Here is a 17,136-nt window from a genome sequence, read left to right as displayed (position 1 = left end):
GCTTTATGTATATTGAGTGTGTCAGACAATTTAAATAGGCCAGGAGAAGTAAAGATAGAATTTTACAGATTACAATTAAATCTAGTATTGCTATATCTGATCCTACAGACGTGGGTAGTATTTATCTGATAAGAAGATTTGCGTTACAACAACTTGGATATACATCTGATAGCTACAATACGGGTTGTTAATGTAGTCAGCGATTCAACTGTTATAATCAGGCCTTTAAGTCGGCCAAACTCTATCGCGGAATGTATTCAGTAAAGCCAACCTATCACTCATCTCAACTTTGTTGCAAAAACATGGCATGAAACACCATAAGAAAGGTCGTGATAGATCAGAAAATGAAATCACCGCAAATGTTAAGAACCTATTGGGACGGGGGAGTATAAGTCTACGAACTAGCAAACGTATAAACTCCATAGTACTTGATCGAAATGTCTTTAGTTTTCAAGTTCTTTGATTTTCTGCAACTCTGCAAGTAGTACTCAGTACCACAGTATCACATATTACATAAACTCTCTCACAGCATCAATAATCATTTTCCTTCCAATATATATATAACAAAACTATTGTACATTACAAATCATAATTCTGTCTATACAAGAAGTAAATTTTTCACTTCTGTTCCATTCTCTTCACACAATTTACTGCCAGGATGATTCATGTTTCGCTATAGAAGAAACGTGTTGCTTCAATTGCGAGGGGAATAATAAATGACATTTGTCGAGTATCAAGAAAATTACAAACAAGCAGGACAATGCATCAAACCATTTTCATTACATTCAGGACACTTCTGCTTCTGAGTCTTCCCCTCCACAACCACCACCACTTTACAGCTTCCACCGCAGTCTAAACACGGGACGAACCGTGCTCCACCGCACCCTTCACAGCCCTGACGTCCACTCCCTCTTTCGACCCCAACATAGTTCCATATTCTCCTTAGCTTACCAGTTTCGTTCAAATTTACTACCTCATCCACTCCTCCTATATATCTTCCCTTGACAAACAACCTCGGAACTGCAGCTCCTTCTCCAACTAAGTCCTTCAATTCACTGAGAAAATCGCCATGCAATGACACATCGCGCTCATCAAACACCACACGATGCAGCTCTAATATCGACCTTACTTTGTAGCAGTCCTCGTAAGTCCTCCTTACACCACCTAATGATGTTGTGTAGACTACAACCAAGTCGGCTCCACCTGGTGGACAGAGCTCTTGGTAATCACTCAGCGGGTCTCGCCTCAAGAACCCTGGCTCCTTCCCTTCTTTTTGTCTTTCCATACGATCTTTGAGCAAGAATATATTCTGTCTCACAGGCTTAAACCCTTCCATTTCCACCCCAGGCTGTTGAGTTGACCCGAGTCTTGAATCAGAGCCCTGCTTGACGGAACTGGCCTTCCTCAAACCAGCCTTCACCGCGCTGAAGTCATTGACATCATTCATGGATTCAATTTTCCTGAAGCCAGTAGTTACATCACCGTCGGGTTTTGTATTAGACGAAGGCCTTTTGGTATCGAGTTCTTCCAACGTATGAAAGGAGAAGCTCTTGCGTTTGATCTTTTTCACTGGCATCGGAGCAACAGGCAAGGCAGGTTTAGGAGGCATCACTGCTGTAGGTTTCGGGATGGTAGGCTGTAAGGTAGGCTTGATGAATTCCAAGTCTTTTTTTACTTGCTCCCAAGTAGGAGGAGGAGCTTCTTGATCACCTTCAAGGGACTTGTTAAGCTTGTCTAAAGCTACAGGGGATGATGCCACTTTCTTCAATTCATGTTCATTTTCCTCATCCTCATCTTCCTCATGTTGGTCCTGGTCTGTCGTACGCCATGGTTCTTCAATGTTGTTAATATCGAAGTCAAGGGCAGGCCTGTATACACCAGTGGCAACACTGGCCTCAATCCGTTTGGAAGACGTACAATTGCCCATATATCAGTATCTCTGCTAGCAGTTTGTTTCTGGTTTAAAGGGCTTAGTCTGAGTAGTAAGAGTTTGTAGTTAAGATACAGCAATGCAGGGAAAGAATTGTTTGTGGTGTTTGTTGTTGTTTATCTTGTTTGTGGTGTGTGGTGAACAAGAAACCAACTGGGGGCCTTTCAATGTTATCTATATCACAAGTGTATGCCTAAGCCTTAAGAGTCTTTGTCGCGTGGTAAACTTCTGAGCAACGAGTCTTGAGATAAATTCTGGATCCTATTTCATCACACCCCACCACATGAATCTACATCAGAAACATCTGTCTTTCCCAGTATAACTAAAAATGGAACACAGTCTCCCACTGACAGATAGAGTATAACTGTAACATCATTTACTGACAAAATTTAAGTGGCATTGACACGATTCAGGTTGTGTAACTGGCAATTAGATCAAGCACCCGACAAGCCATCTATACTCTCCTATACCGCTCTGAGTAATCTAAAACAGCACGGCAAGATGGTGGTTTCGTTCCAGGGTGTAGAAACATGACTTGTTCCAAGTAATCCTGCCTCACTAACAATATCGAAAACATACTTTGTAGAAGAAACCATGCTTACCGCGTGCTACATCACAAAGTACCTGAGAAAGTGAAGAATAAACTTTGGAAATTCACTTAATGTACATGGACCAAAGATGTAGAAGGTGCTGCAGAAAATGCAGAGGACATCGACGCAAGACCAATAAAGTCTTTGTTTGCTGGCAACACGAATACGTTTCTACCATCTTCATACTTTCAAAGCACCAGAAGTTAAAAGGCAACAATCAAACTTCGATAACATTCGATAACATACCAAGAAGCTGATACGCGGTAGTAGCTCTTCTCCACACAAGCAAGCACCAACTTAACTTCCCCAGACCGACGATCACATACAGCACTAAAACTATGACGAGTAGGTGGAGGGATAAAAAATCAAAGCCAGATTTCAGCATGTTGCATAGTGACCGGATTTGTAATGTAATCAGCCCCTAGTTCTGCCCCTGCTTGGGAGGTGGACTGCACTAGGCACCGGATATCAACCTTTAAACATCTACCTTCACTGTAACTGGAATAAAGCTCGACGGTGCAGAAATAGCCTCTGTTGTCGAGGAAATTAACAATACCAGGTTTTGCAAACACTGGACATAAGATTATAGAGCAGTGTTGCAGGAAGCCATGAAAAAATCCCACACCAGATATCTGCGAAACTTTGAAGGTACTACTCATATCTTTGTTTTTTACAGCAACTCTGGCACCTTTCCAAATACTGTTAATTTATCTTTCATTGATTTTACACAGCATAAATAAACCATATTTGCAATAACATTTTTGCACTCTAGAGTCTAGATACAAATTATGTACTACTTTTTGGTTCTCTGATATAAATAGAAACACTGCATGTTCTTTCATTTACACAACTCTATAGCCAAATCTAGTTTATCACATACATACTACAAAATCGGAATCGCTCTGTGTCTCTTCATAGCCACGGATGATGGATGCAATAATACTGTCTCGTGTGTGCTTCATATTCATCTCCATTTAGCACATCTTGAAGATGACCCTTCTTAAGCATTGTCCCATTCTGAACTTGCTCAAGTATACGATATCAAGTGTATACTGGGATCCTCTAACCATTTATTGAGGCAACAGATTATACTCCACTTCATTCTCCTCTTCTTGACTTTGTCTAAACAATGGAAGACTCCCTGGATCTCTCTCCTCCAGTATAAGACTTGTTGGTGTGTGTGGAGGGTAATTTTTTATGATAAAGTTAATTTCTTCCCCAGTAATCTCCTTTTGATTTAGAAGAACCTGAAAATACAATGAAACATATGTACCAATAAATCGTCCAACTATACTGGCAAACAAAAACCTATTATTGGCCGCCTGACCCCCCCCCCCCCTCAATGACTAAAGTCAACGTCTTGTATGTGCGGTCACTTATGCATGCCGACTTATCGCCACTATTAAGTCAAAAATGTTCAAGTGCAATCTATCAGAGTTTAAATAAAAATATGTGGAACATTTTTAATTTGGTCAGAGAGGGAAGATTAAGCGAGCCGAACAATGCATTATGGTAAACTTTGTCTAGATCCTATATATTTCTGTAAATTACACAAGTTATTCCTTCAAATCTAATAATTAGTCGGAATATAAAAGACACATTTAGAATATAAATTAAAGAGGATAAGAGGAAGATGGAACTTGTACAGGTATGGGGCAAGGATTTTTTCAATTAAAAATTTTGCAAACAAGCATACCTTCACAGTTTTTAGTAAAGCGGCATTGTGCTGTTTCAATAAGGCAACAGTCTTATCATACATGTCACGCATCAATTGTTCTGTTCTTTGTGCAACTTCATCATCCAAGTTGAAATTGATTGGTGGTTCAATCAGGTCATAGTCATCATACAATGATCCTTCAAAGTCAAGACGGGGCCCCACAAATTTGACATTCTTTCTCCAAGGAGGAGGTTCTCCGTGTATTACCAATGGATTTTCCAAATTCCATCTGAATTAACAATAACAAAAACAAAAAATGATACAAATTCCTGAAACAATAAAGAAGCGAAATTAAGCCTTTATATCAAGGAATAAGTAATAACTACATTGTAATAATCTTTCGAGCAAGCCACGATGCATCAGCAAGGTAGCTAACTGATGCCTTTGATGTATCCCGGCCAAAAATTATCTCTTCAGCAGCTCTACCTCCAAGTAAGACCTTCAAAATCAGAGAACTTTAACAGTTTTATAAAAATCCAAATAAAGAAAGGATGTACGAAAAAAATAGAATATCAGAGTCAGCATATTAAGTCACACCTGAAGGCGGTGTAGTAGTTGAGGCCGACGCTCAAAAATATATGACTCGTCATTAAGTCTATTGAATACAACTTGAGACAAAGTCTGCATCCGTAATTGTTCATCATTAAAACAATTATCTAATAAGCATAAAGTAAATCATCTCACACACAAGTTAAAATACTACATTACTATATATATGTTATCTTGATGCCAGGCCTACTTCCACAATCTTAATGACCCCTTGGACTTTCAAACAATGTTTATGTCATGGCAATTCGGCTTTTCCGTACAAAGTCCGCAAGGACTTGGGTGACCCACTTTTAAATCAGGCAAGTAGCAAATAGGCAGGAAAGAAATCTCAGTTTGTGTGGGTAAAAAATGGATAGTGTAATAAAGATAAAGGCGAAGGAGACCTGGCCACGAGGATTGATTGATATACGGTCACAAGATTCCACATTAGCATTTTCAAGTTGCCTTAGCAGATGAGAAATCAATGCAGTCCCTACTTCAGTTGTGGCTCGACGACATTGCCCCTGATGACCTAACTCTATTGCAACACGCTTTGGTCCAACTGTAAGCCTGTCGACTGCTTCATCAAGGTCTGGCTGAAGAATTGCTTTGTGAGATTTCCTCACCGCCACAAGAGCAGCCTCCTGGAGTAGCTGAGCCAACCTTGCTCCCGTCCAACCTATCAAAGAATTTTTGATATTAGAAACTGAAATGACAAGGATAATGAGCAGAATAACTGTAAACCTCAGCTCCAGTTATCACGAAATTTGTGACAGTATAGTCACCAAAATTTATACAGCTTAAACAACCACCAACAACTAAATTATACAGTATATGTTAACAAATAATTAGAAGCAATGACACAACTTTCAAAAAACTGAAAGTTAAAGTGGAAAAAGATGCCACTACAAATATCAAACTTGAACATCAGAATTTATATTTATATACAATTAAAAAAAAAAGGCACCATATTAGTACTAGTTAATATTCTAATAGATATTATAATATTAAAAAAAGGTTAACTGAGAAGATAATAATGACAAGTGGACAGTTTAAAGAATAAGTTAGAAAACAATGCCCGTGAAACTTTATAGAGTAATTTGTAATAATCGAAGTTCAAAAGCAGAATAGAGCCGCCGAAAGTTCAAATAAAGTAGCATACCAGGTAGGTTCTGGGCATAAGTAGACAGATCCACAGACTTGGACAGTTTCACTTTCCGCGCATGAACTTTCAATATTTCAAGTCTTCCTTTTGCGTTGGGAGCACTGATTTTAATCTATGACATGGAAAATAAATGGCAATCATGTCACCCAAGTAATGTATGAAAACTGAAAACACTGCATCCAAACTAGCAAGTTAAAAGAAAGTATAAAGCAGAAACAATATCCATGCATTATCATTTATCAGGAATCATCTACATTAAACCATAATAAGCAAGAGACCAGTGAATTATACATAGCTGGGAAACATATATAAAACTAGATAAGACACATGCCTTATTGGCCATACAGTTTTGAAGTTGACATATTTAACTGAAAGGGAGAAGTACTTGTTTTAAAATAGGTCATAGTTTACTGTCCAAATTAAATGTGGTGCCGGTCCTGACTTCTTTCACATACATGTATATAATATTTCTTCTTTTTGGATTATTTGACTAAATTAAGATTTTAATTTAAATTTGAATTTGAATACAAAAATGTAACCAATTAAAATAGCGTGTATAGGTATTGTTTTTAGCATAGCACCAGGACTCCATTCAAAAAGTCCAAGTCACGACTGCTTATTTCTTAAACAAAAGGGAGTAATTCTTTAAGCGAATGCAAACCTTGCGATCAAAACGACCAGGTCGAAGAAGTGCGGGATCTAATAAATCCTTCCGATTTGTAGCACCTAAAAATATGACACCCTTTCCTGTATCAAAGCCATCGAGCTCTATCAGTAGCTGATTCAAAGTAGTTTCCCTTTCTTGAGTAGCTGCATTGTAAAGCTGGTCCTTAGAATCAGTGAACGTTCCTTGCCGCCTAGTTATTAGAAAAGGATAAAAACAAAGATCATTTCAGTTTATTCAAAGATAGGATAACTATATCAATAAAACCTCTCATTAAATCAAGTCACAACAATGCAAATCGTGTGATAAGATGCTATTAATTTGATCTGAAAGATTCTTATTAAGTTCTTGATTAACTCTCTAAATGTTTATTTACAAAACTTAATTTGATCTAGCTATTAATCTTTTACTAAAGCATCGCCCATTCTTAGTAAAGATGCTTTCCTTAAAAAATGAAAATGCTTTTACCAAAGCGTGTCACATTCTAAATGAATTCAGTAGTAGGAACCAAGGTTGTTATGGCGCCGTGGCGCCATTCACAACAATATGGCATCATGGCGTTCGTATGGAGCCCAAAACGTTCATATGTATAAGATAGTAGTTGTAAATACATATCATAAATTCATAATTTATATTAGTTTATCACTCTAATTACTAACTAATAATAACATAAACAGTATAAAATGTAAACGTAGGTACTTAGAATACCAACAAATCACAAGTCAGGTCCTAAAAGTTGAAGCATAACACTTTCAATCAGATGGCACGGTAGCAAGATAGAGTAAAACAATAAGTAGCAAATTCAACAACCAGGCAGTGGCGAGTCAGATGTGTTTATCAAGCACCAAATCATCTCCACGAACATTTCCACCCCCCTTAAGGCCACCACCTTCATGTGCAAAAGATGGTTTACCACAATCATCAACTTCTACATCATCAACAGGAAAACTTTCTTCCGCTATTATAACATACACGTCCGAGTCTGACTGATCGTGCAACCTAAGTTTGGACTTTACAGTCTGGAAGCGTTTTTGTATATTACTATTATTGTTTGTTATTAGGGTTTTCTTACCTTTATATATGTAACTTAGTGGGTCGAATCACCAGATCAGGTAGAGCCCAACAGGTCGGTCTTCATTTTGTTTTCTTTTTAAATTTTGTGGCATCCCGTGGTGTCCGGTGACGACCGCCTCATTGCATGTACGGTAGTCGAGGTAGACATTTTATGCCTTTTACATGCCACCACAACTCCATATGGATGCCACAAGAACGTCGTGACAACCATGGTAAGAACTAATTCAATATTACTTTTAAGTAACGTTTTTACTAACAAAAGGGTATTGGTAGTGTAATCACTTACTTTAAGGGTGTCGGTTGTAAGTCCAAAACATAAAATGACACCATTTGAAGAAGCCAATTACAGAAGGGTACCAATGAGAATTTCCCACTAGGTTATAATACTTAGATATATTATATATCAACAAGATTTATAATTTGATATTTGCATATTCATAGAGTTGAGATATAAGTGTTTACAATTTCTCAAGTTACAAATCTCTATTTACCACTACAAGTACTTTGCTATATTAATGACCTACATAGTCAAACTTAATTATGCCTAAATGATTCGAGTCATAATAAAGAAAGAAGCAAATGGGAACAACTCGGGCAAAGCCTTAATATATGTAAGAAAAATGTTGGAAAATCCATTATTCAAATTTAAAAGATCAACGGGCACTCTGAATCACTTCATAGCCTTATACTTCACTTAATGTCAAGCCTGAACATAAAAGCCAGTTACACTAATTCAAACAACACTTTCTAAACCCGAGCTAGAACAGTTGTAATTGTTTGGTTACTTAATGGTAACCCTACTTACTTTGTGGGTGTCTGTTTTTACTTACATTTAAAAAGAAATAAGTACTATATCCTAAAGAAAATACCTATCTAAATTCTTTTTCCGAGAAGTGCTTAATTCTTGAAAAAGAAGCTAAAACAAACACCCTTGTGAAAAAGTTACCCTAGTGTAATATTGAGTTATAATGAGATTAAGTTAAAGGAATATATATCATATATGTCAATGAACAAGATCCATATAATAAAGGGTTATATATGAAATTCAAATGGTAAATAAAAGGTTCTCACATACTCGACTCCTCTTTTATCCCAATTATGAAGTAAAAGTTCTGGAGAGGAAGTGAAAATAATTTCAATCCATTTAATTCTCATTTCGTCAGTTTTGTCCACTTTCACCCTTGTCTTTACACTTGCATTTGTACTTGCTATATTATCGATGCAGTATATTTATTGCAGTTTAGCACTCTACTATTAATCAAAATTATTAAATTGTACTATACTTCTGTCTTCTATACTTGGTGTAATTCCACAAAGATTAGATGTTTTAAGTTTGTTTTGACACTGGGAAAATAAAGTAAAAAGTGCAAATCATGCCTTCATGATTATGAGAGGAGTTTGAAGTTCATTAAGGAGTGGCAGATGTAAAATGAAATGAGAAGTAACCATAGATTCAAGGTGACCATCCAACAACCCGGTAATTTTCCCTAATGGAAGCCTCCGCAGCATGGTTGCCTAAAGTAGATGCAGTCATGCAGCTGTCCCTATTACTGATTCGTCTTTCTCAATTGGCATGATAATTCGTGATCACCAGGGCACTTCCATAAGGGGGTAGGCGGTAGCGTGTCGGCGAAGCTGTTGGTGTTCAAGAAGCTTTTATGGATTCATGACCTTGGAGTGACTAATATGACAATAAACTGTGATTATCTTCTTGTGGTTCTAAATTTACATAACCTCGCTTCTAATTTATTAGAGTTGGGGAATGTTTTAAAGAGTTGCAGGCGGCAGCTTAGGACCCATACTGATCTTTCACTTTGTTTTTCTAGAAGGTAGACTAATAGGCTACACATTCCATAGCTAGAATGCTTGTATTCATAACTGTCATATTGATCTTGTAAGTTGTATCTCCTCTGATGCTTCTTTTAACTAATTTAATATTTCCAGAACTTTAAAAAAGGAGTTTTTTTTACCACAAGTCCTAGAGGTAAATTCTCTAGTAACAACAATTTCCAACGTTCTCCTTTGTACTCAATACAAACCCACGTATAATAGGTTGCTTTTAGTGGTTCTTACAAGAACAGGACTGACCACGCAAATTACGCGCCAATCCTATAATTATCTCTGCACTTGAAAAACATGTCCTTCCCTTGCTAAAATTTTTATGTTCTTCCGCAGGAAAGAGCTATAGGTAGTCACTTTAAATAAGTCGCATATGCCTAAAACATTTAGTCAGAGCATACTTGGCATAACTTATCTGTATTGCAAACAATAAGTTTCTCAATTGTAGTTATATTAATTGTTCATTCACACATCAAAATATACTAATGTAATGCTTGGGTTGTAGGAATGCCTATAAATAATTTTTACATTAATGCTTGGTTCTACGGGCTTTTAAAAAAGTGATGTAGGATAAGATTTGTAGAAACGATAATTTATTAAATAGAACACGATAAAAAGCCCAAGAAAAGGTATAATCAAAGCTAGGTAATAATGTGGGGGATTACATCACTTATATAGACTATAAAACTCTAGCATTAAACCTAATGGATTAAGCCCGATAACAATTGGGCTTTATTATTAATAACCTATTTAATTAATAAACTACTAGCCCCACATAAAACACAAACAAATAATTTTAATCCTCTCTAATCTAAATACATATAAACTCATAAATAACATATATAAACATTTTCCACTCATATTCTTCATCAAAAAGGAAACGGGGAGGTTTATCTTTGAGTGCAAGCCAGCTGACAAACTTTAGAAAATTATCTCCTGCCCCTTCAAAAAATTTAGTCATTATAAGATGCTCATATTTGTTTTAGATATTGTCAATATTCTAAACCGGTACTAATCTATTCAACTTCATTTTAGACTGACTGTGTCAACTACGGACCTGGATAATCAGAAGTAAGACGTTATAGTTAGGATGGGAGAGGAGAAACATATTTTAGTAAGAAACAAGGGAAATTCAATTTTCAATCTAAACTAGCCATAACAGATATTCACTGGAATGTGATATTATGTCCCGGAGGCTTGAAAATTCTTAATTTAGAAAAAAAAAATCACATATAGCCAGGCTTTGCAAACACCAGATACTATAAATTCATGAAAAATATTGAATCAGAAAAATTAGGTTTAATACTACTCAACCCATATATTAAAGAATAAATTATCATGCAGTTTAAACTCAGTTCTTTATTATCTTGGATAAGCCTCAATGGCAACTGATGACATGAATTAGAGATATTAACCCAACAACAAAAATGATTGACATCAAATATTTATATATATTATTATTAATATATATTACTGGATCGATTACATGGTAAATTACCTTGAAGATTTAGAGATGCTATTAAGCTGACAGTTATATATATACCAACACACAGTACCAGAGAAAGTGTATCAAATTATGGAAATATAATATATAGAAATAGTTCATACAGATAACACTAGTACCTTGTAGCCAGCGCATCGATTTCATCAATAAAGATTACAGATGGTTTGTTCACCTGCACAGCGGATTAAGCCAAATCTTTGTTAAAAACTTCGAGAAATATTATTATATAAGCCATTTGCATTAAACATGTTCTCGCAGTTGCCAAAAGTCGTAAGGCTGAACAGTGTGGCCATAACACCATATGATGCAAAAAGAGCTAAGATCTAGTAAACTGATCTGGATGTGCAAACTTCTTCTTCTTCAAGAATATAGTACAGGAGAAAGCGGAAAGCCACATATATCACCAATCAGCATTGGAAGGGAGAAACAATTGTTTTTACCACTACCATTTATGTTAAAAAGGGCCATATCCAGATTCAGTGGGTCGAAAAAAGGATCAATTTAACAATACAATTATCTAATGAAGTCTTCTGATGCGGAACATGGAATTAAAATACCATTTTGTAATTGTTAAGTATATGTTATTATTTAGGAATAAATTTAATTGCAATTTATTACATATTAATTATATTAGATACTCCATTAGATAGAGTATTAGTTACATTCTAGCTCAGTAGAATAATAAAAAGGCTTTGTTTGATATATTATTACAATTTTACTTGTTCGCTAAGTTTGGGATTCTACTTTCAATTCAAGGAAATGTAATCTTTTATTATTGGAAGGCTTTAATTGATTAATTGAATTTAGATTGCTCTCTAGTCTCTATGATTTAAACAAAATTCTCTTTTTTGTGCTCGAGTAATCCTGGGAGGGAGGGGAGAGAGAGAGAGAGGTGGGTGTGTGTGTGTGTGAGAGAGAGAGAGAGAGAGATTGAGAGGGAGAGGGAGGTAAATGAGAGAGAAAGAGAGAGATATTATGCACTTGAAATTTGAATTGTAGTGTGCTGAAAAAAAATCATGTCTAGATACGTACAACTTACAAGCATGTTCTGCATGCTAGTGAAAGGTACCCCAAATATGGAATTTCAGAACCATCTTCTATTATTAACGATATTGTGTAATTCATATTTATATATCGACCACTACACAGTATACAGTGTTAAACATGTTTTAAAAGTGGCAACCCATACATTACCAGAATATAGACACGTAAAAATGTGGATAGTTAAAGTGACTTCGAGAAGTACAGCTTTTCAAATAACATCAAGAAGCTTGGTATTAAAAAGAATAACAATGTTTCTATTATACCTTAGCACGCTTGAATAAATCTCTGATCCGAGCTGAACCAACACCAACCAGTACTTCAACAAATTCTGAGCCAGCCATCTGGTAAAACGGAACACCAGCTTCACCAGCTATGGCCTTGGCAACCAGGGTCTACAAAAGAATTAGTCAGAATTTCATTAACATTAAAGTATTAAAAAGCTAGGTATGGAAGTTAAACGTACCTTGCCGCATCCTGGAGGGCCTTCTAGAAGAACCCCATGTGGAGCCTTTATCCCCATTTTATCAAATAGTTCCGGATTCTTCAAATATCCCACCAGCTACATCAGCAAAAGTACATAAATGACAATCACTTTGGTTCATTAAATGACGGCTAATGAAAGCTTTAAATACAAATCAGAAGGCACGAAGTGATCACATTATAATTTATTAATTTACTGAAAAGATGTTCTTGGTACGGGATATTGAGATCAAAATACCTCGGTATGGGATAATGGGATCAAAATACCATGTAGGACAACTTATACAGAGTAATATGAGAATGAACAGGCCATATATAAAAACTCAGGTGATCACAATAGATCAAGATAAATAGTACTACATAAAAACATAACAAGCTTTCTGGTACAACTTAATTTGAAGTTACTAAAAGTCCAAGTTCATGTGAAAGTTCCCATCTAATTCTGTGAGATTACATCTTTGTTTAGTAATGCTATTTTTTTTCTCGAGCAACATCCACCTGACATTGCATTCCCAAACAAAAAGAGCCTCAAGCTGAATCAAATATTAAAGACCTCCGGAACTAATAATTATTAGAATCATAACAGTTAATTTGAGTTTCGGAAATGTTTTATGTTGTACTTCAAAAAAACCTACTACAAGAATTCCTAAAACATCAAAAAATCACAAGGCAACCATCATGGCAATCGAGGACATAAATATTCAAACAATCTAAGTGTGTAAATAAAGATATTATCAAAAGGATAATATTTTTTAATTTTACTTGCTTCAGGAAGCAACTACACAAATGGGACAACAGTGGACTGACCGTTACCTACTAGTTTAATATATAACTAGAAAGCAGGGATTCTTCCCTGGGATGAAGAACTACGTATCCCGTACGTACTCAGTGCGGGGGTGCGTACGGGATACGCCAACGTGGCGTGTCGGAGCGTTTATGGGTGGGGGTGCGGGAAAGGGGGTGCGCCAGTGGCATCTTTTGTAAATAATCAACAGTTGACTTAAGTCAAAGACAAATAAAAACTTAAAAACGTAACACTATCCGGCAGCCCGTTGTTACCCTAATTTATAGATACGAGAGCGGCGACATCTGCGGCCTTCTTCAAGCTTCAATCAACTACTTCAACCTTCTCCGATCAGCATCTCTAGCGATCTCCAGTCATCTTTTCCGGTCTTCTTCAAGCTTCAGCCTCCAAATTGGTAAGCTTCAACTTTCAAGAGCTGTGTTTGTGCGTGTGTATATATTATATAATTATATATATATATTCGTGTGTGCATATCTGTGTTGTGTATAAGCATATCTTTACTACTTGAGATTTTGTTTGATTGATTTTGTTTAATTGAGATTTTGTTTGATTCATTTGGTTGATTATTTTGGTTGATCTTTACATTGTAAACTCTTTCTAACAGCCATGGAATCAACAAGCTCGGCTACAAGTACAGCAGCTTCTCTGAGTCAAAGATCGAAAGACGATACTTTAGGAGCTAAAGATGATGAATAATTTCATATTTTGGACTATATATAATATATTTAATATTATAATATATGCTGTATCCCCCCCCCACCCGAATCCCTATATTTTCAGATTTCCAGAATTGCCGTACCCCCGTACAACGCACCCGCACCCCCGCACCCGCACTCGTGCTTCATAGATATATAATAATTGCACAATCCATATGCCACAGTATAAACTAACCTCTTGCAGCTCTTCTACGGCTTCCTCAATCCCTGCCACGTCACCGAATGTAACTCCAGTTGAACCCTAAGGTAATTAATCATGAGATTTTGGTGAGATAAACATGTAGAAAACATATGCATGAAAAAATAGGAGAAGCATGTCATTTTCTTGGAATCTAATAAAAACAGAACTCACATCAACACGAGCTTGTGGTTTCGATTGAGAAAACTCTATTCCTTGCCATATGTCCTGTTAAGTGAAAAGAAAATATAAAAACATTTATGTGCTGCACAATTATGCAACATGTAAACGGTTAGTGTAAATAGTCTATGAAAATGATACATGCTCACCCATTTCCTGAAATTTTTAGGTCTTCTAGAAAGGGTAAAACGGAGAAGAAGAGCCATTGACAAGAATACCACAACGATAGGTACCAACACACGGAGAGTGGAAAATACATTGCCAAAAGTATAGATTTCATACAACTTCGAGGTGATCCCCCCATCACTTAATAGATCACCAACCTTCTCCCCCACAATTTCTATCATACCAGAAACGAGACCATAAAGGAACTTAAGGAAAGGTTTGGTTAGAGGCCATATAACATAAACAGCTGTTACAAAGACAAAACTTGTAACAGCAACGACAGCTGATGCTAGAAACCCTCCGACAACAGCTGCAGCTGCAGCCATTATAGCAGTCAGCATCCCCAGTTCCACCACTATTCTGCTCGATATAGAAGATGCAACTGGATGAGGATATTCTGGTAGTTTTCCCACCGAGGACTGCACACACACATATTCAAATGTAAATAAGGGTACTGTTGTTTTGCTATATTTTTAATGAAAAATACAAAACTACATACAAATTCGAACAGCAGAAAGAATTTTTATGAAGCAATAAAAGAGATAAATGGATCCTAATAATAAATAGAGACAAATACTGTGGTTCAGCTTTCAACTGAACTCAGCACACTGCAGGAGTGCGCCCAGTTTTAGACCTTATTCCTCATCATTTTTTTCCTTGAAAATTATGGAAGAGTTACATATGGCACAACAATATCTTTCGAGTATTATAGGCTTTCCAAGACAAACATAAATATCCGTGATTAAAGATTCCCCATATTGCCTGACAAATTAAAGGTCCAAAGGAGAGCTAAAACAGAGTGAGGGACTTTCAAAATATTCCACAACTTTTCAAGTTCCTAATATATTACGGAAACCTCTCCACAAGCCATGATGTCTAGAGATTAAAAAGGTTATATTGCAAGGTAAATAAAAGCATAAACAGCATACCACTAACTGCTTCTTCTCAATTTCATATCGAGGCCCTGTATATTCCTCTAAAACAGATTGTGCCTGATCCTTATAAAGCTTCATTGTCCTTAAAAACAATAAATAGCCATAACACAATCAAAATCATGTTCAACACATTCAAATACAATGAATCAAATGAACTCGTTATAAAGCACATTACAGATATTACCACTTAGTTCTCTGCAAGCCCTTATCTCCCGGAATTTCTTTCAACTCCACAACAAAATCCCTAAACCAAGAAGCGCCATTTTCCTCCACGAAACTCAACATCTTAACTTTATCACTCCTCATAGCTTTCAAAAAATCCTCCAAGCTCATTCTAGGCAAACTATCCACATTCTGATTAAATTCTTCCTCCTCCGATACATTCTGCCCAAACACTTGTTCCGGAACATAAAGCTTCCCTCTATACTCTCTCAATAAATCCTTCAAATACACCTCCTCATTTCCACCGCCACTCTCATTTCCACTCCCCACCGCCTCCTCGCCTTTCTTTTTCGAAAACTTCTTAAACAACCCAAATAGCCCATCATCAGAATCACCATTATTATAACCCAAATTCCCCTTTTCTTTCAATGTATACAATTTATTACCAATCAAGAACTTGGGTTCTACTTGACTAGGATTTTCCTTCAACACCCTTGTCACAAAATCATCTTTTTCAACAACCCTTGTTACAGAATCATCTTTTTCTTTGTCATTTGAGCTCACATTACTTAAAGACTTTGCGTAAACCACATTCGATCTTTTTCGATAAAAAAGAAGCTTTCTTGAAGAAAAATGAGTAAAGATGAGACCTTTAGGGGGGATTTGAAGGGGTTTTTTTGTGGAGAGTGATAATTTGGAGGTGAATTGAAAAGGGTAGGAGTTGAATTTAGGTGGGGTGATTGTTGAAGAGTACATTGAAAACTAGGGTTTGTGAAATTAGGGTTTAAAGTGTAGATAGAGATAAATTAAGCATTTTCAGATGCTGGGGGTGTACTGGGCGGAGAAGGAAATGGGGAAGGGGGTGAAAGGGATTAGCTTTGATTATCCGGAATTGTAATCTTTGGCCGGGTCGGGTCGGGTCGGGTCAGGTCATTGTGTTCAAAATATTAAGACAGGAATTATCAAAAAATACATAAATGATGTAAAATTAATAACATATAGATTATCAAAAAAAATTTATAGCTTAAGGTTACTTATACCGGTATTTCAAAAATTATTTAATAATAGTTTAAAAATTTAATTGTAATTTGTTGGTTTAAATTTGTAATTTCTTGCATGACTAAATCTTTATTTGTATCATATTTATAAAAAATACATCACTCTTCGCTTGATCTTAATGTCTTATTCTATTTTTTTTTATAATAGTGTTAAATACCCGGATATCTTTCCAAAAAATTTACCAACTGACATAGTTGACACATGGCTGATTTTGATTCGTGAACGTATATAAATGTACGCGAGATCATATTATTATTAGAAAGGTTGCCAACCATTTATGTGACACATTATATTTGAAGAAATTTTTGGGTTAAAAATTTGAGGTATTTAACTCTTTTTTTTAAAATACGTTTGTTAGATTTAATCCGAGTTTTTAGAATGATTCATTTATTGTAACATTT

General features: G+C 36.1%; 2 protein-coding genes across 2 annotated transcripts; both read right to left on the bottom strand.

Annotated features, from left to right (window-relative positions):
• Positions 1-526: 526 nt before the first annotated feature.
• On the bottom strand, positions 527-3,063 carry LOC141659766 (uncharacterized). Its single transcript, XM_074466694.1, has one exon. It carries the CDS (start codon positions 1,925-1,927, stop codon positions 743-745), a length of 1,185 nt encoding a protein of 394 aa, XP_074322795.1. The 5' UTR covers positions 1,928-3,063; the 3' UTR covers positions 527-742.
• A 146-nt stretch (positions 3,064-3,209) lies between these two features.
• LOC141659763 (putative inactive ATP-dependent zinc metalloprotease FTSHI 1, chloroplastic) lies at positions 3,210-16,567 on the bottom strand. The gene is made up of 15 exons (XM_074466691.1): positions 15,699-16,567; positions 15,509-15,596; positions 14,564-14,998; positions 14,409-14,462; positions 14,232-14,297; positions 12,519-12,614; positions 12,319-12,447; positions 11,131-11,183; positions 6,592-6,787; positions 5,928-6,042; positions 5,170-5,444; positions 4,775-4,858; positions 4,564-4,676; positions 4,217-4,466; positions 3,210-3,767 (listed from the first exon to the last, which is right to left on the bottom strand). The coding sequence occupies exons 1-15, from the start codon at positions 16,430-16,432 to the stop codon at positions 3,591-3,593; spliced, it is 2,865 nt and encodes a 954-aa protein (XP_074322792.1). The 5' UTR covers positions 16,433-16,567; the 3' UTR covers positions 3,210-3,590.
• Between the last annotated feature and the right edge of the window lie 569 nt (positions 16,568-17,136).

This window comes from Apium graveolens, chromosome 1 (genome assembly GCF_009905375.1).
Source record: "Apium graveolens cultivar Ventura chromosome 1, ASM990537v1, whole genome shotgun sequence".
In the NCBI taxonomy this organism is placed as follows: Eukaryota; Viridiplantae; Streptophyta; class Magnoliopsida; order Apiales; family Apiaceae; genus Apium; species Apium graveolens.
Note: the sequence above shows the minus strand (reverse complement) of the source record. Positions and strands in the feature narration are given on the sequence as shown.

Excerpts from the sequence above, each read along its gene's own strand:
- LOC141659766 (XM_074466694.1), bottom strand. The coding sequence starts at position 1,927 with ATGGGCAATTGTACGTCTTCCAAACGGATTGAGGCCAGTGTTGCCACT.
- LOC141659763 (XM_074466691.1), bottom strand. The coding sequence starts at position 16,432 with ATGTACTCTTCAACAATCACCCCACCTAAATTCAACTCCTACCCTTTT. Across the intron at positions 5,445-5,927 it reads TTATGCCCAGAACCTACCTG|GTTGGACGGGAGCAAGGTTG; the intron begins GTATGCTACTTT and ends ATTCTTTGATAG. Across the intron at positions 4,859-5,169 it reads CAATCAATCCTCGTGGCCAG|ACTTTGTCTCAAGTTGTATT; the intron begins GTCTCCTTCGCC and ends TTACGGATGCAG.